The 20,492-nt window shown below is 35.1% G+C and overlaps 1 protein-coding gene across 10 annotated transcripts in view; it reads right to left on the minus strand.

The window, feature by feature from the left end:
* Nucleotides 1–423: 423 nt before the first annotated feature.
* COX10 (cytochrome c oxidase assembly factor heme A:farnesyltransferase COX10) overlaps nucleotides 424–20,492 on the minus strand; it is a 111,267-nt gene continuing 91,198 nt past the window's right edge. For all 10 annotated transcript variants that reach the window (XM_087924753.1, XM_026702138.2, XM_087924751.1 and 7 more), the window contains 2 exons: nucleotides 12,693–12,925; nucleotides 424–1,021 (listed from right to left, as the gene is read on the minus strand). In XM_087924753.1, the coding sequence (XP_087780879.1) occupies nucleotides 615–1,021; nucleotides 12,693–12,925 (640 nt within the window). In that variant the 3' untranslated portion in view covers nucleotides 424–614. The remainder of the gene's footprint in view (nucleotides 1,022–12,692; nucleotides 12,926–20,492) is intronic.

Below are 20,492 nucleotides of genomic sequence, written 5' to 3' on the forward strand. Positions count from 1 at the left end.
AGCAAATGGAAATGTGGCTGTTTCATTCATACAATATAATGTTGTTGTATTGGGACAAAACAGGTCATTTAAAAGCAGGTTCGTATAGGAAGCAATTTATAGCTGTCCAAACATAGTGATTCAAGAAACAGTAGGTCATTTGTCCCAATATGGGACAAGTATTGCTTAGGATTATAGACAGATATAGTTATCTCAGATACGATATTGTCACAAAAGGAATTAACTTTTGCATAATGGTCTTACAAAGCTATAGTACAACACATTACAAAGAATATTAGGCTCTAATTCTTTATGCTATTATTGAACATCTACCTTTATAAAATATTTTCTCTGCAGTACTCTGGGATCCTCTGAAGGAGTCGGGTAGCAGTAATATAAATTAATAATAATAATCACAGTACTCAAACCCAAGAGCCATGAAAGTGCCTGAAACGAAATCATTTAATTTGAAAATAATAAACACTGTGTTTATTGGACAGAAATAATTCAAACCATATCAACACCAACTTCTTCCATCTGCCATGATTAATCAAAACTGTCCATTTGGGAAGCGAGCTTCTGAAGCCATCTTTAATTTCAAAACACATGACTTTTTCAACATGAGGCAATTAATCTCAGGTGGTAGGTTGCTTTGGCTTGTCCTCATGGGCCAGTGACTTCTTGCAGGCTAACATAAGAAAAATGAGCAATGGCAAGTGCCAGAGGCTGCACAAAAACAACTTCCTTGAGCTGGCACGGTCTGCATCTCTGTAGAAACGAAAGCCAAGGTAGGAAATGTATAAGTTGATTGGGAGAGAAATTACAGGGAAAGTCCATGTGGTAACATCAAGGACAGGAGCCAATGACGCGAGTCCAATTAAGGCCAAGCAGTGACGCAGCGCCACTCGCCTACACAGTGCAGGGTGAGTGACAGACATCATGCAGTAACCACTTCGGGAGTAATCTTCACGGAGGCCCCAGCTCAGGGCATTGAAATGAGGAAACTGCCAGGAGTAAAGAATTCCTCCAAGCACTAGTGATCCTGCAACAAAGAGAAATGTAAAGTATTCAATTGTTCATGCAGTGGCTAAAATGGATTATTTCAATAACAGAAACTTTATTGCTAGAGTTGCCTTTTAGCCTGGGTGTTACTGTTTTATTATTCTGTTCTTAAAATTTTTAATGCCCAAAGTCTTCTGGAGTTAATGGCCACAGCAAATTTTAACAATAACAACAACAGCTTGGCTGAAATTTCTGTTTGTTATTTTATATAACTAGTAAATCATTTGCAGATGCAGAAATCACATAATCTTGCTCCAAGGCAGTGAAAGGTATACATAATGCAGCTGTAAGGAACAGTTTATGTAGTTTGCCCATGTAACCTCTAAGTACTTGCTTTGTATGTGAAAGCAATAAAGTGATAAAATCCGGTGACAGATGACCAAATGTTGTATGTGTTATGTATTATATGTATTATTATTGCTATTAACATGATGCATGAAATATTTAAAAAAATGAACAAAACTTTCTCAGAAGGAACAACCCCTAGCCAATCCTTGATTTTAGTAACTCTATTTTCAGGTGGCCTCCCACTCAATTTTTGCTCACAGGAATTCTCTGGTTAGAATTCATCATTAGCAGTGATTTCTCTGGATAAATGAATTACAATGTTTATTAATAAAATGGAATTATTTGAAAATAAAGCATTACTTTTCACATCTTAACTCAGAAAAGTGCAATTTACTCAGTCATCATATCTTACAAAAGAGCTGCAAAATTCTTGGAATGAAAAACATTCTATATAACCATTTATACCCTAGTCATTTTGTAAATGGACAACTACAGTGCATTCTACACGTGGCAAGCCTTGAAGACTTTTTGAAAGCTACAACTGGTCCCGAATGCAGAAGCTCAGGCGGTAACAGGCATGCCTTTCTATGTTTGTGTGATACCTTTTCTCTGTGAGATCTCCTGGTTGACAATTGGCTTCTTCTGAGTACAACCCAAGAAGCTGGCTATGGCTATAAAGCTCTTCATGACTATTTGAAAGATTACCTATCTCTGATTGTTTCTGTACACCCTACACAATCAGGCAAAGTGGCTGCTGATTTTCCAAAAGCAATCATTCTGCTTTCAAGAGGTATAGAAGTAGTTTAAATAAAATGGCACCTGAATATTACCTTGCCATGTTTCTGGTGCAGGTTTATTAAGCAGAAATGCATGAAATTGATCTTGTGGTAACCATGTAATTTAGATGTATACAATGTACAGCCGAATATGCTATAAGTGTGGGTAAGCATGTAACCATTCACCACTACAAAATCCATGTGCCACAGCATTTTATTGCTGCTCTGTACAAATCAAGAGTACGGGGTTTAAACATACAGGATAAAAACAATAACCTTAATTATTTACAGTGTGGGTCTATTTATTCTGTTTGTTAGTTATCTATTTTTTGACAACTTTAAAACTTGATGCAAAAGCAAAAACTAAAGGGAAAACGAGAAACTGACCTAGAATAAGAGCTCAGGCACTTGGGCACTGTAATTGTCACAATAGTTATGAAATATTTTATAATTACAGTCCATGTTCAAAATCATATGCTTCAAAAGAATCTTATGATTCTAAAATTTAGTAAAGACACCTAATACTCTCTTCAGAAAACCTGTCTTTCATGAGAAACTTTTAATAGGCATTACTAGACCCAGAGATTTAACTGTATTTCACAGGTCCAGTTATGAACTAATTTTATGCATTCAAATTTCAAAGCATAACAGGAATATCTGTTTTATTCACAAGAGAATGGAGAAATTGCCCTAATGATGTTGAGCAATATTTTTGCCATGGTATGTACTTCCTTCCACTCTTTTTTGGCTAATAATTCTCTGATCTACAGTTTCTATTAAAATATATATTATGTTCCACTACTCAAGCCATTTTTTTCCTGTTATAATCTATGTGCCTGTATTAAAAATAGAATCTGCAAATTTGGACTAGAACACTGTTTAAGCTAATCCCCTCCACATCAGAAGTAGCTATTCCTCATTCTGTGAAAGACCAGTTTATAAACTGCATACACAAAAAATCCTTTAACTATACTTATGTCTGCATACATATATCTGAATGGAATCTCACGGTAATGTTTTGCAAAAAGTCTTGGAATGTAAAACTTTGGTTCGTTCAACTTTGTATGATTTACAATTACCAAACTGGAACTTCAAACCAATTTGCTACCTCTTTCAAAGTCTTGGTTTCTGGTTTCATATGCATATAACAGAGACAGCCAACTAGGCATTGTATAATCAACACTAAATGGTAACAATATCAGCTCAAAAACAGATGTTGGAAGTCTTATTTCTAAGGCAATGTTTCTAAAGGCAATGTTTATTGCGCTAGCTACCAAAAAACAGTTTTTTTAAACACACAATTTGGGTAATTCTTTCTGAATAATATGAAGGAATTTTAAAATTCCTTCTAGGAGCCACATTCTAGGAGCCAGTTGATATACTTAAGGAGAAAGTTTGTGTGCTTGGTGGTAAAGAATACATGCCTAAGACTTTACTAGTTATGTAAGATAACGTAGGTATTCTGAAATTTAAATCCAGTCTTTAAGAACCTCTGTTTAAAAGGGTTAGATGGGTGTTTTAATTGGTTTTGGTAAAAATCCTAGATCATCCTAGCTTATAAGAAACTAAATAAATTAATTTCCCTTAGTCTAGATCAGTGTTTCTTAATTTTTTCTCAAGACTTCTTCCCACTTCTAAAAATTATGGAGGGCCCCAACAAAGCTTTTGTTATATTTATTGATATTTACTATATTAAACATTAACATCAGATTCATACAATATTGATTTATTGAATCAGGTAAAAATAACAATATTAAAACATTAGATATTAATGACACTTAGATCTTATGACACTAACATTTAGCAAAGATACCCAATAGTCTCAGAAAATCTGTCTTTCATGAGAGACTTTTAGTAAGCATTACTAGACTCAGAAGCGTAACTGAATTTTATAAGTCTAGTTCCAAACAATTTTTATGCATTCAAACTTAAAAGCATAACAGGAATTTATTCACAAGAATAAAACAGATTTGTATTGAACAAAATAAAATAATGAGAAGAGTGACAATTTTAAATTTTTGCAAATATCTTCAATATCTGGCAAAAATTTTGATTTTGTGTACCCCTAAGAGGGTACTCCCAAGAGGTTCTCAGGGTAGACTTTAAGAAACACTGGTTTGAACAACTGATATTAGAATCAGAAAACAAGCATCAATTTAGCTACATTTTGCAATAGGAGAAACATTAATGTCAATTACATAATATTCATATAAAAAACTAAGTAAGATGCCTTTCCCAAAGCAAAAGCTGTACATTGCTGAACCAGAGATAAAATTTTTTTCATATTTAACCTGGAAATTGAAATTTAGTATAATTGAGCCTTATTTATGTATAAACTTTGTTGTTCTGACCAAGGCTTCCTAAGACAGTAACAATCACACACTTAGTCCCCCAAACCCTCCTTTTATTTCAATGGCTGTGAATTATATTAATTATATTAATTTGCAGCCCATAATGAGTCCCAAACAGTTTTGTGAATAGTCCAACAGAAGTCTGCCAGTCTTTTCGGCATAAGGCTGATAAGAACCCACCTTTATTTCCCTTGAAATGCAGCCAACCACTAAATTGCCAATTAGTCGTACAAGGCCAAATGGAGCACAAAGTCAACATGTGGCTTCAGAGTTTAAACCAACCAGAATGAACAAAGCTGCTTCCTGCAAAGGCTCATGTCCCTTTGCTCCTCCTTTATGTCTTATGGGAGGGGCCAATAATCTCCAAGCCTTACTCCCGAATCGCCCCTTTTGTCTTAACTATTCTTGCTTTCTGGCAGCTCTGCGCAAAGCACGCACTGGGAACAGGCTCCCCCATTCCTCTGCCTTGCTGATATCAGATTCTGGAAGCTCCGGAGTCAGATGGCCCTGGACCCCTCTCTGTGTCGGACACAGATCCCTCGTCCAAGTCCTCCCCAGACTCTTAAAAGTGTACCTCTTTTATCAGTGATCCAGACTCTTAAGGAAATATACTGAGCACTTTTAACTTTCATTAATTCTAATTTAAGGATATGCTTTTTCTTTTATGGACTACAATGGCCACTTAAAAGTATTTAGCTTCGTCTGAATTATCCAATGTGACCTAAGAAGGTCACAGATTCAATTTTTAAAGATATTATAAAAATACTTTTAAATTAAAAAAGTGACTTCTGAGGTCAACAATTATGGATATAATACAAGTCATGCTATTTTTTTATTATTAAAATTAGTCTACTGAAATAGGATAACTTTCTCCTGATTAGCAATGCACAGTTTTTGCTCTGGGAAATATACACCATCAAGAAAGGCATCTTGCTTTGATTTTTTATATGAGATATAAGTAGATATAAATCATGTCATGCAAAAGTCATACAGGCTGCACAATCGTGGACTATTTTCAATGTAGAAAAACAGCTATATCATTTATTGTCACTGTGATACAGTCTATACATACACGAAAAGCAGTTAGAAACTGCAATTGGTACAAAATGTGGCAGCCTGAACAGTGATGGGCATACCCCAATAAACCTGGGTGAACTTACTGCTTCAGATCTACATTGGTTGCCAGTGGAGTTCTAGGAGTGCTTTAAGGTGCCAATGTTGGCTTTAAAGCTCTACATGGATTCAGACCCAAGTATCTGTGGGACTGCAATTTCTATACTGCTCAACCCATTAGATGAAATTAAAATAACTGAGTTCCATCATCTACATTCAAATATTCTCTGATGTGATCCAAGAAATGAATATTTTTTATTGCTATTGCCATACTTTGGATTTTGCTCTCTGCAGAGAGAGATCCAGTTGGCATGTTGGGATGAAGAAACTAGTAAGTGCATCATTTTGTTTACTATTGGTAGCTTTGATAGTTGTTAATTATTAGACCTGAGTGTAATATAATATTTTTGAGGGAGTTTTTTGTTTATGAATTGATTTTGTCAGATGCTCAGAGCTTTTGGAAATTGCATGCAAAAATAGTAAATAAAATATGTGTGTTTCTTCTTGCACTAACCTTAGTTGATTTACAGCTCCAAACTAGTTTAAATTTCTTATCTCTCCAAATTAAACATACTATTGTTTCCATGACAGACAGAGCTACAAATTTACCTTAGCCACATTTCAATCTTGTGTGAACCTTGCCTGAATGACAGTTCATAATTCAGTGTGACAGGGATACCCAGAAAATTGGATTAGCAGAATAAACCATGCCTCTGTTAATAATGGGGTAAGCTTGTGGTATGAACACAACTGCAACATCCCCAAATGGGAAGAATTTAAAATATGAGCTGCATTTTGACATTTCACTTTTAATCTGCTTCAAAGCAAACCTGAATGCACCAATTCTCTACAGAAGTTAACCACAGACTCCTTCCTTTCTTCCATAGAATCACTAAGTTACTTAAGTATCGCTTAATCCTGAATACAAATGATCAACTTTTTCCATCAGAACCAGTACAGAGCATGATTAAAGGAAGAGCTCCAATTAAGCTGATCTGAGAATAATCAGTCACTTCAAGTTCACTGGGGCTTACTTTCCAATAATTATATGAACAGAGTAAGTCTCAGAGTGTTTTTATTATTATTTAAATCGGGTATCCTTTAAAATAGCTAGGCTATTGGTTGATTTAAATCCAGTATGACTTCAGGATCAGTATATTAGAAATCTGGCCTTATGGAATAACTTCTTCCCCTTCAATTCCAAAAAAGTAGACAACCTAGGTGATTTAATCTCTTATGTAAAGCAGAAGAGAAGCTCTGTGAAAGTCTGATTCATTTCCAGTGGGAAATCAAACACCTGCTATGACCATACTGAATTTTGTGTGGTTCCAGTATGGTTAAAATACATCTACTTGGAACTTACTTCCAAGTAATCACATTGTTGGATGCTTTCCAGAGGGATGATATAGACTCTAGACGTCCTAGGGCCTTTCCCTATTAACAGCTGTTGTTTTCTTCCTCCATTCTTGAATCAACAACAGATTTTAAAGGAGCAAGAAGAAAAATGAGTACTTCCCCTGGATTGACAAATGGAAGGATTTATCTTGCCCAAAGGATGGAAATATTGAGCAGTAGAGCTCTGAACAAAAATAAGTAGAAGGTGAACAGCAGATGACGAGAGAGGATGAGTAATGCAATAATTAAAACAGGAGTTCATCACCTCTTGAATTAGAATTTTCTAAAAACATCCAAGGTTGTATTCATAACATGTTTACAATATGTTTCCATAATATTGTTTCAGTTAATGAGGCTGTAATCAAATCAATTTCAGTCCTATTATTCTCACACACTAATGTCAAGTCAACTCATTGTTCTTGCTACTACTTTGGTGCCCCCTGCTGATTACTTTCTAATAGAGACCCAGGGTAGAACAAACTGGAGCAGCTGTCCCATATGGGTGGTTGAGTATTTTTTTCTTTTATTTGAAAGCACTAGGAACTTAACACAGCTGTGTACAGTGAAGATGACAATGAATTTATTGACCAGATCCTGACTTTGATTGCACCAATCCCTCAGGTATCTCAACAGCAGAATGAGCAATATGACTGGGAAAGAAGAATCAACTGAAGAGTCTACAAGCATTACCCATATGTTTCTATATTTGTTAGATGAGCAGCATAGTATTTTGGCTTCAAGAATCTTTTACTATTATTCATCGCTATTGAGATGTTTGTCTTTTTTTTAAACTGGGTAAGATGTTTTGGGTGTTGTCATTTTTGAAGAAGATAAAAAAAATTCAGGGTTTTACTAAAGATCTATGCAACTTAATTCTCTATATAATTCCCCAAGACCAGGATATTATTTTATTTATTTATTAAATTTATATTGCCACCTATTCGCCCATGGCAACATAATATACTCCAGGCAAAGAAGCTTCACCCACTTTTTTCCCAATCGGTTACACATTTTGCTTGAAGGTGGTTCAAAACATGAACTGTCTGTCTATCTATCTTCCTTCCTACCTACTGAAGGAAACTTCACTTGAAGTTTCATTAGTGCCATTGCTTCCAAACAAAGTGAGGGGTTTTTCTTTACTACCCTTCTTCTGGGTAGTTGAGGGCTTTTCCAAGAGGAAGGGCCACACACACAATTGTCTTTTTCTTTTCCCCTTGGTGTTTTGTTGTTAAACCTATCCATCTGCCACCTGTCACTTACTGATAAGAAGTGCCCAGTTTAAAATCCCCAGTTGTAAATAGATGTGGGCTGACATAATTAATGTCTACCCTACGACCCAATTTGAATTACAAAGTCAAGGCAATTTGAAAAGCAGCCTCAGTGTGATTAACATTAGCACATACAGGCAGTCTATAAATTCCACAGCCCCAGGAATTATTTAAATTATCTGAAAATGAATGAAAATTAGGGCAAGATGTCTTTCAGGAAAAATAGAAGGCAGAAGTGAGGCATCTGAGATTAACTAAATAGTCCCTTGAGATAAACATTCTTGGACCCAGTAATACCAATGGGTCTAGGCCACTGTAGGTCTCTAATGTCTAACAGAGTTGCCAGGCTGTTGTTATCTTCCATGCCACCATCACCACTGTATCAGAGTAAATCCTCTTATCTGATGAAGCCTTCTCCGGCAAACATCCCTCTTGCAAACAGGATTGTTTCACATTGGATACATTTTCTCATCATGGAGATGCCACGTTCCATGGTCTCTGGAGTCCACTGCGGAAGTTGGAACTAGACACCATCTTGCAAGGCTATCAGGACCTTCTGCTTTCATATGGAAATGTGGCAATAATAGAAAAGTCTTGACTGTTAGATGGCCATACTTGCTGTAGGGATTATTGTGTTCTAACATGTCTTTTTCTGGTTTCTCTTATTAAGTTTATTATTTTAAATTTCTACTTGTTGTTTGGAACTAAATAAAGACAAAATTTGGATACATGGGTGACTGCAAAAAATTACAAAATTAAGGCAGGGATCACTGAGATGCTGATAACTGATATTACAATAATATTGTAATAATGAAAGCGTAACTCAGAAACATACCCAAAACTTAAAATTATTTTTTTCATTAAGAAATTATACATATGAATTAATGAGTCTATTGAATGCAATAATGATTGAATTTGAGGCATAATAAATTTAAATGCCTCAAATTCCTAAACTACACTACACGTTTTTCCCCAAATGAAACCAAGCGAATAAAATAATACTAAAAATGCAAGTTATTAGATAAACAAGACCAATTGAGAAATTGAGATTTCTCTTATTTTGATACATAATTTTGTTCTTTGCATTTTTTCTTTTTGTGAAAGGATAAAAGGAACATTTAAAAAAAGAAAAGTTCTTCATAAATACTACTATATGTGCTATATTTCAACTATCGCAATGTATCTTTAATATGAAAAAAAAATTCACTTTCAGGAGAGGTCTGTGAATATATAAATTAATCCTTAGATTAATCCTCTACCTAGATTAATTGTATTTTTAATCATTTTTCTTTGCAAAATTGAAATTGGTTTTTAGATTTTCTGGTTTACAGCACAATTCTCATCGTGGAATTGCAGAACCACTAAAGAGGACTAGATGGTATGCCATGAATCAAGAAGGAGAAGGATATATTAGTATTAAACTCTTGCCCAAAGGAAAAACAAATTGATGATTCAGTCTAAATGGCCAGATTTAACAAACTGAATAAACAAATTTCCTTTCCCATAAAAAATACAATACAGAAAGTGCCAATAAAATCTTGGATTTCTTTCTGTCTAATTCTCTCTTCCTTGTTGAATTACTTTTTCAGTAAGAGAACTTCATTTTCTTTATTTTTAGGCATGCACAAATGTATTTCTGCCTTTTTACTTAAAGTTATATATGCTAATTAATGATGAACTACTAATGGATTCCAGTAATCTGGCATGGAATTCTGTCTCCTTGCCCACACTAACAAAGGTATTCAAAATCTGTCTTTCAAAAATATTTTTTTTTTAAAAAATCCTTTCTTCCTTCTCTCTTCTGGAGTAACTTTTGAATGAATTCTTATGAAATGAAGCCCTGAACTAAGAGTACATATGAGAACTGCCCTTCAATCATTAGTAATTTTCCATTTATTTACAATTTATTTTGTACTGCCCATCCTAGAAATTATGTAAAACAATGAAATACTGCTTCCATTTAAAACCTTTATGTTTGACAGGAATTCCAACATTTACAATGAAAATATAAATGCCAAACTGACAATGAGAGAATGTGCAATCTATGCAATCAACACTTTTAACTAAATTGCATAGAAGAGACCCAGAGCATACCAAATGTCAGCAAGTGGCAATTCAATACAACTTCCAGAGTGAATGCTACTGCCTGCAAGTCCAACAACAATAATAAAAGAATGATGTGAGACAGACCTGGCATGAATTGGATATATTTCTATTTAATGGAAATAGAAATAATCCTTAATGTGAGCAAACAGCTGAATTTGCAAAGCTCAGCATGCCAGAGCAGTTGCCTTTGCAAAACCATGGTGAGAACCATTCTTTTCTTGATGGATGCTCTCCAAAAACTTCTATATGGAAGATTCAGTGGTATGAAATGCCAGTCATCTGTAGGTTCTGATCCATGCTATTTGCTGCACCAGATGGAACACCTGCAATTGCTGGAGGGTATTGGAAAAATATGAGTTTCCAGAAGAGCCTAGATCTCCCGTTACATTGTGCAGAAGCTCAAAGAATGCAAAGCCATTTTGCATGGTTTCTCACATGTCAGGGTTGTCCTGCTTTTGTTGTCTACATCAGAAGCAGATACTACTGAATTGTCACTATTGACACTAGCAATCCTCTGTTGGAAACAACCAGTTTGGTTACTGTAACATTGTGCGTATGTTTCCTGAACTTGTTGCCTGTAGAAGCTGCCCCCTTGCTGCCTCAGACCAACAGTAAACCTACCTTTGGACTCCTGGACTTCTGGACGATGACCTGACTATAATTTTGCTTTCACCATCTGAATTCTGGCTATTTTGAATCCTTTTTTGCAAGTAAGTAAGTAAGTCCAGTAGGAACTGGGATTTTGTTGTTCTGTGCTGTACTTGAATAATCTCCTTTTTGACTTGGCTTGAAATTGTCTTTCAAGTAAACTCCTTGGTGTACACGCATTGTGAGACTGGCTTGGAACAGGACAAGAAAAGTCAATAAAAGGTATTTTCACATGATATCAAAGGCATAGGTGGGTCACCTTTAAAGCCAACTTTGGTCTCAGCTTTTAAAATCAGGAAAACAAATTGTAAAGTCTAAAATTGGCTAAACATTATATGTAAATAAACTCAACTTTTTCTAAAACTCAAGAGAAAAAAATTGCCCCATGCACTTTGTACCATCACTGCATCACTGCCTCAAAAAAAAAAAAGAAAGAAAGAAAGAAAGTTAAGCACAGCTCCTGGCTACTAAAAGATTGCTCATATCTTAGGAATGAATAGACAGCAAAATTTTAAAGTATGTGAAAATGCTGATGGCAAAGGCTAAGCAGGAAGAGATCAGGCACAGGTAATTTCACAGAACAGATATGCACATTAAGAGCTTGCTTGGTTTCTGACATACCCAAACATAGCACTATTGAAAATCATAGGCTAAATGTAACTTCTGGTACAAGGAAATCACTCTAACTTTCTGGTAAGGATTGTTTCTAAATCACAGTTCCTGGTTTCTTCTAGAGATCAATTGAAAAGTTGCTCTGCCATCTCATCTCTCTACTCAGGAATAGCAACCTGCTTCCATTTTGGTTCAAGTGTATTGTAAATGTTGTACAAATAGCTCAAAATATCTGCAGCATCTACTTCACTTCTCTTCCTGGTACCTTTGTCAAATCCATGAGGCGAAACCTCTCAATCCTATCTTGCCAAGATGAATATTTTGTTAAACAAACAGCATTTAAAGAAAGCTATCTTTCAGGCCACACCTGTCAACTTCTTATAGTAGCTAAAGTGACAGATGAATCTTATATGACCACAAAAATACCGTACATCTCTTCAAATCATCATTCTTTTCTAGCACTGAACTACCTTCAAGCTTTTTCAAATAAACCATGATCTCCATCAGCTTTGAACCAGAAGTCAAGCTAACCATGTGTTTATATGCATGTTACCCCTTTTTCTTTGACTTTATTATATTACCCACTATTAAAAAAGTCCATTGTCTCCATGCCTGGAGCCATTCCCAGGATGTAATAGCCTATTATTAAAGTAATTTTTGAAGTGTTTTACAGACTACAGATTAACAAAGTTGGAAGGGACTTGGTAAGTCATCTAGTCCAACCCACCAATGATTTCAACCCTGAGATTAGGATGCTAGTCTCATGCCTCTGTGTATGTTGCCCAAGAACCTCTACATATATTTGGGAGTTTCTGAACCAAAGATATTCTTGATTTTTACTCATATATCAGTATGTAGCAAGGAGTTCTATGGAATTCAATACGGAAGATGTAGATTCTGGAAAATGTAAAGGCCATTCCAGCAAGTGTTGATTAAAAAGGGAATGTTTTATTTGTAATAAAGAAACTTATGAGAAACAAAGCACTTATTTTCAATATATACTGCAGTTGCTTTTTGCTAATCCCAAAGCAAAAAGGAATTTTTGAAATTCCCATTCTTCTCTATGATGTGATGGATGTTCACTTTATACTCACCTGCATCCAGACTACCAGTTGCTGCAAGCCAACCCACGACTGGAGGAACGGCACCAACCACAGCTCCTACCCATGTATTCACAATGCTAACTCTTTTTAGAGGTGTATAGCAGCAGGAATACAGGAAAATGTTGAAGGTTCCTAAGGCACCAATAAGAGGATTTACTCCAAGGATCAGCAAGGTTATTGCTGGAACTGCACAGCAGATTCCGAAGGAGACAGCAAGGAGAGGACTGTTTTAAAACAAGAACAAAGAATTTGGATGGTATCAGTAAAGGATCTAAGATTTCACAAGCATTTTCTCTTGTCCTAAACTTTTCATATTTTTAAGTTCAGTGATGACAATCAGCATCTATAGAAGGGTATATCTTTGGTGGTATACTAAGTAAGCTGCAAAACTGCCAGGCAGGTGAAAAAGAAAAGCAGAATGCATTGCACCCTTACTATACTTTGCTTTCTTTTGTTTATACAGCACGATGGAAACATGGGGAATATGGTAAATCCCTGTAGGTAGATTAAATAGATAGAGGGAAATATTTGTGATTTACATTAAATGTATTACGCATTAAGCATCCATCCAGAAATTCTGATGCTGCTTGTACATAGTTATAGACATATTTCCTGCACTAAATTTTAATTAACCATGCACTGCTTTATAGAAATCTGCACTGAAATTGTATTGTCCTGAATTTTTTTTATCCAAACTCTATAAACCTAAACTATGGATTTTATTAGTGTTTCAGCCATAACCATGTCAACTCTCAAAAGCACAGAAGAAATTATTTTTAATAACATATATAAACATTTGGTGTGGATTTTTATACTTTCATACAGACCACTTATAGTGTTTATTTAGAATTGTAAAATAACCCCAGGACCGGCTCTGTATCAGTCTTGTTAGAATGCTAAGAAGGAAGGGATGTCTGCCTTTAATTTAACTTTTAATTAAATGGACCAAGCCAACAATTTGATAAACTGAAACATAATTTGACCCATTTTACAAGCCCAACTGTGGATTTTGGTAATTTAATTTAGTGAATTGCAATGTTTATTACATTTTTTTCACAAGCTTTGGAGCCAAGAAAACCATACACAGCTTTCAATGAAAACATGTGAAACACTAACACAGGGACCTAATTTGACACAACAGTGTAAACTATGTCAGAATATTGTTATATGACAAGCTTTATTGTGTGTGAATCCATCATTTGCAAACTGGAGGCAAGCCTATTGATTGATTGATCTGATTCTGCCTTAACGGGATGTCTGAACTGACCCCAATTCAAGCCATTAGCAAATGTTAAATATCATATTTTTTGCTGAATGGGCTGAAGAGAAGGAAGGACTCTTAACAAGGAAGAAGAAACATCCTGCAGTTCTGTTTATTGCTTTAGATGTTACATATTTTTTTGTTGCATAAAAGCAAGAATTAAACAAAGTTTCTTCTTACAGTGGAAACAGAAAGCAGAAAATAGGGTCATAGCCCTGTTGGAAATCTGCCACCCTTGAAGGTCCTGTACAGCGAAACATTAAGTTTATGGAGGCAGTCATTGCAGTGACTGGTAGCATTGTCTCAGAGGTGAATGACTGTGGGTGTCTGTGCCTGAAACTGGACTTAAGGTTCATTATAAGTCATGAAGGGGTCTGTGGCAATTTGCCACAGTCAATTTGCCAAGGCTAACTTGTTTTCGAGGTTTCCCCAAATACTTTTCAATATATGAATGTTGTTATGTATCTAGATTCTGAAAACACCAATGTAATAATAATAATACAGATCATTCCAGGAATAGTTTTTTAAAAGAAGAAAAAAAGCTGTTTTTGTAGCTTTACAATAAAATTACCAAATCCTCAAGCACTAGACCTTTTCTTTTTTCTTTTTGCCATTTAATTGTTACCAGGTGCACTTCACCTTTAAGCAGATACTTCTGTTTCTAAACATTGAGCTGGGAGTTTTGATGATTGTCAAAATCAAAGACAAGGGAATGCTGTAGTGGTCAAGTTCTGATTGTTAGAAGAAATGTAAGAAAATCCAAGTTTTCCCCCATGGCATTTTATCATTTAGTTGTAGTATGATTGGAGTTGATGTAAAAAGTTGGGAGTTAAATCCCTATTAAAACATCAAAAACAATGGCAATTTAGGACAATTTCCCCTAGTTTAACATACTCCATAAAAATCTGAGAAAACAAAATGAGGTTGTTCCATGTTTGCTGCCCTGAAAACTAACAAATTTAAAAGATTACAAATGAACCATTTGTTTTGTCTATATATTTTGCTTTTAAATAAAAGCCAAGAGCTTAATAATGACAGCATTTGTTCCAAATTACAAGAGAAGTAATTCCATGGAAGAAATTGACTAGAAAAGATAAAGAAAACACCAACTATTAGGATTACTCAAAAGAGGTGTTTCACATTGAACAGGAAAACAGGAACAGGAAACAGGCTTGAGAAAGGCTTCTGCAGATTTCTACAAGCTTTGTAGGCTGAAATCTAGCCCCCTTTCATCACTTCCTGTTTTTCCAAAAAACCCAGAAGTGATGAAACGGGACTAGATTTTGACCTATAAAGCCTGCAGAAGCCTTCCTCAAGCCTTTGGGAGGCCGAAAAAGGCCTGAAACCCGCCAAAAATCAGTTGTGAGGCACATACATGCGCAGTGAGGTAAGTTTGCCTGCAGCTCGTGTGTCAGCACAAATGGCTCTGTATGCCACCTGTGGCACACGTGCCAAAGGTTTGCCATCACAGTTATAATGTAATTAAAATGCTATAATTTATTTATCCCTAAACCCAAACCCAAACAAGAATGCAAAATGCAGTATCTACCCTGAATAATGTTAAAAGTTTCATATATAGGGCATCCACAATACTGTAGAATATACACACTGTTGCTATTTTGATTGAAATTGCTTATCTCAGAATAAAAATACTTACTTATTATATCACTTGACACACATTAAATTCAAAAGGCAATGTTAACCAGGATTAGATTTTTGTCTTTCGGGTAGATCTTTTTTTTCCAAAAATCAAATATGTTTTATTTATTTATAATTGTATGCACTATACTCTCTATGAGTATGTTTATAGCCGGGAGTGTAATTGGTAAAAAATAACTGATTTTCTGGTTCCATGAGGTTACAAAACTCATCTGCTTTATAGGGCTAAACAGCTTTGGATCACTGGTCAAAATAAATAATTTTCCACAACTTTCAATGAAGGGCTGACTATTCTGTGTAGAAAAAACACTGTTACAGGATTACATGATGACTGAAACATTCTTAAATAAATACAGGTAATAGTCTGTGATGGTCCTGGTTGAAATTTACCCTTCTATAAAAGCTACTATATAAAAATGTGTTTGGTTACAGCAAAAAGTAACTCAGAAGTGGAGCTAAATAATAGAAGCTATTTATATTGGCAGTATATACAACTCAGAGCATATTCTATATGCAGTAAAAGTCTGCATTTTGTGTAATGTGGAATATTTTCTCCCCCAAAACACCAAGTATCCAACACTTTAATTCTAGAAGGAAAAAATTCAGCTCAGGTTCAAAGTCTACAGTAGAGAGAGAAAAAAAGAGCAAGTTTACTCTGGCAAATTCAATGCAGTCACTCTTAAGAGTATTTGTGTGACAGTGACAGACCCCTCAGGGTACAATATGTTCCATTTCCCTGAGTGTAACATCTGTTCAGTTGACAAGTCTCAAGCAGATTTTTCTGTTTGCAGACATAGCTTGGAAGCTGATAATCCAGCTGGTGTATTCTGTTTCTAAATCACCAAATGTAACAAAATAGTAATCAAAAATTATGACAAATCTTTGATGAAGGATGAAAGGGATGTATTCTGTACACTTAAGGTAAGTAAAAAGCTAGCTTGCATCAACAAACTATGTAAATCTCAAGCAAACATACACAGCTTTTTCCGACATTCCTCTGAACCATCTCCACTTAATCCCACCATGCCAAAAGGCAAACAACTAGAACTTGCTGAAAACAGAGGTAGATAATTATTTTATAAAACAGGTTATTCCAATTTACTTCCATAATGTTTCAATGAACATCAATGAACCTTCATGGAAGTACTTGTTACTCAAAGCACAGCATGTCATATCCTACATTCTTCTAAACACTACTTTAAAAAAGGTACCAAGGCATAGCAGAGATATGTTTTTTGATTATACAGTGGTTAACAATGAAAATACTCCAGAAATTAAATTATGATCATTAATCCTGTTTATTCTAAGGACAGCAGCTCTTTAAAATCATAAACAGAGACTTGGAAGACACAAGCCTTTTGATCTTTTGTTTCTTTCTCACAATGTTACACAGATGGATTCAAGTTCTTTTGAAAAAGTCAATATGCAAGACATCAAAAACAAACAAGGAAACAACAACAACAACAAAATAGAGAAGGGAAGAAAATAGGATTTTTCAAACCTTTCTTTCCACAACATACAATATCTTGACTAACAGCATCTATACTAATTGAAGCCCAAACTTAACATATTTGTAGTCTAATCCTTTTATTTATTTAAATAGAATCACCAACTCTTGTGGCTAAGAAAAGCTACTCAATGGCCTAAAACAATTATAAATAACTACAAAAGTAGGTAACACCAAATCAAAGTCCCTCACCTGACTCAGATTTTATTTTATTTGGGTAAAAAAGTGCCTGGTTAACTACTATAAGAAACGAGGCTGTTCTTGTATTTTATTTTTTAAGTATTAAATCCCCTTTCTTTCTTTGCTATATCCCTGCCAGGTTTTCTCATTTATTCTTGGTCTCTTTTTTCCGGTCCTATCCATTTTCTGGGTGCAGTTGTAGCCTGCCAAAATGTGGAAACCTGAATACCACATTGGCGCACTAAAAGGCTGTCTGGCTCTGCTCTGTAACAACAGAGCAAACCAGACATAAGCTGAGCAACCACAGCAATTGTGAGAACTGCAATGGTCAATTGTATGAAGCCTATCTTTAATTAATATCTTGGGGTCCTCACGTTTCTGACTTGGTATGCTGATACCTTGTGTTCACCCACAGAACAAGCTACTGACTGGCTCAAATGGCTTGGGCTAACTTCTGAGCGAATGATAATGAAGAAAGCATTCGTAACAAATTAAGAAATCGCCACAAACATGTGAATCCTGGCACTTCCTCAGTGCTGAAAGCACAAGCTAACTTGATCCACATACCATTTCAAGCAGCTATATTTATATGTAGTATAATACAAACCACATTTACTAACATTTTCAGGTTCGAAAAATACCACAGCAGTAACGATAAAAGTGAAACTAATATGGAAGGAATATGCAGCCCTCCAAACTAATACTTATTTCATGGAATATTATTTTTCTTTAAAATGAAAGCAAACGGACACCCCCCTCACAAATTAACTCATGCATTGTCAGAATTACAGGAGCTTTATCTGGCATCTGCATAAAATATTGTCATCCACCTATCAATCTTAAACTTTAAATTATTATTAAAAAGTATCCATTATGTTTCGCCTTTAATACAACTGAAAGGTGGCATTTGTAACCTCCAGAATGTTTCAACACAAATGGGGCAAATACGTTTTAACGTTCAATTAGTGGTTTTAATCAGAAATTTTGTTCATGTCTAATGAGTTATATCTTCCAATTAACAGGAAAACATACTCTAAGCATGAACACTGCTAATTTATTGCTAGAGCCACTTCTTTGATGGGGGGCACACACAGGAAGTACAATGACATCCTTTAAGAGAAGGAACACTGCTATTGCACTTTTTCTGGGTGTTTTTTTTTAATGTTTATGAATGAGCAGGAAAACTGACACCAGATCTGCTCTTTGCAAAGACACAAAATTACATTAACCCGAACAAAGTGTAATGAAGTAAAAGGGCACTCGTTTAAGCAAACAAAATAGGCATTACTGAAAGGGTGGTGATGGTGGTGGTGGGGAGAATACTAATATGCATATTCACTGATTCCTCCAGTCACTCATGCAAAAAGGTTCATGACTCATGAAAAGGACTGGAAACTGCTTGGTTTCCAAATTGAAATGCAAAACTAAATTACAGTTTTAATTGAGAACTCAAGTCTTCTCCGATCAATCTGGAGGCTTTGAATTCTTCACCACCACTCATGCCTAAAGAGTGAGAAATGCACTAGGTCTTAGATGAGGGTGGAAAAGAATGAGAGAAGATCATAAAGTCCTCTCCCAGGATTTTTGAAAATCTTTACTTACCCGTGCAAATAAATATATAGTATCCTGACTTTGCCTTCTGGACATGTAGATTTTTATCAGTCTTCAGGACAAGGGACTTAATGATAAGCCAGGAAAGAAAAGATAATGCAAAAAGTCCTGCATGCTTGAAACAGAACATTGTGCAGCTTAGCTGGATATTTCACCTCAGAGAATAGAAACTGAGTAAAGCAAACAATGAATTCCCAATTTGTTTTTGCCATAATCTACACATTTTAATTGTCCCACATACACTGGCATAAAGGATGCAAAAAGACCCAACTTGGTTGAAAGGTTTAAATCTATGAAATAAGAGAGGTATACTTCTCTTAATATCCTAGGCTGTTGCACTTTTATTTCACTGAAAGAGAAATCTCCAAGACTGAGCAAAAATTATAAAATATGTAAATCAAAATTTGTAAATCATAAGTCATTCTAGAACATGTACCAAATAGGTTTATCACAATAGGACTTTCAATTCAAGCCGGTTATCAGGAAAGACTAAGCCAGATGAAAATTACTCCCTTAAGATTTGATATTGGCTTTGTGTAGTGGCTAAGGTATCAGGCTAGAAACAAGAAGCAGTGAGTTGTAGTCCTGCCTTAGGTTACAAGTCAGCTAGACCTTTCAGCCCTAGAAGTAGTCAATATCAAACCACTTCTGAAATCTTGCCAAGAATACTTCAGGGACTCGTCCAGGCACAGTTTTTTTGTTCGTTCATTCATTCATTCATTTTCTATAGCCACCCAACACAACCAAGTGAATGCGGATCAGGAGTCATTAAAAAAAATTAATGCTGAAGGACTCTAGTTCACTGATTTAGTGACTGGTATACAACTTCCCTTAAATTTGAAATCTTAACCACACCACACCACAAACTATCAAACTCAGAAAGCAAAGACACCACAGAAAACAATATTCAAAGTTACTGGATATAACTATGGTTATTGTAATGTTACCTCTCCTGTTAACAAATATTTGGTGCTGAGTTGAGGACAAAGAACTTTCTGGAAATCTTCAAAATTAACATGAATTTATTTTTGGAAATTATTCTGTTTTGAAGAAAAATTAGAGATTAGAAATTAGCTCTGAAATTCCAGGATTTATTGCTTACAGTTGAGTATTAGACAGTTCCAATAAGCTGCTGGTTCAAGTTCTAGTTGGCTGGGAATGAACTGTTTTATTTTTTAAATAATATTAATAAAATGTAACGTATTTTTAAAATATATTTCTCTAATTGTTATGAGTGCTGAATGTCTCCTTTATAAAGAATAAAAATCCAATAATGAAAGTATATAAACTAATTTTAAAGTTAATTGGGGCTAAGAATAGGAGAGAAAATTCTCTCATCACTGTTTTTATACAAATATGCCTACTTTACACTTCATTAATGAGCAAAAAGACTGGGACTATACATACATTATTCTGACATTTGCATTTTTAAGAATGTATGCCAAATTGCATAGATTTCAATACAAAAGCTATTCGTGAATCTACCAATATTCAGGTAGATTTTTGTTTCTTTTATCATAAGCATGGAATATGATCTGTAAATTGAAGTCTGAAGAAAATAAATGTGATAGAA

This window comes from Pseudonaja textilis, chromosome 2, assembly GCF_049901715.1.
Source record: "Pseudonaja textilis isolate UNSWEBS1 chromosome 2, rPseTex1.2, whole genome shotgun sequence".
NCBI classification, from domain to species: Eukaryota; Metazoa; Chordata; class Lepidosauria; order Squamata; family Elapidae; genus Pseudonaja; species Pseudonaja textilis.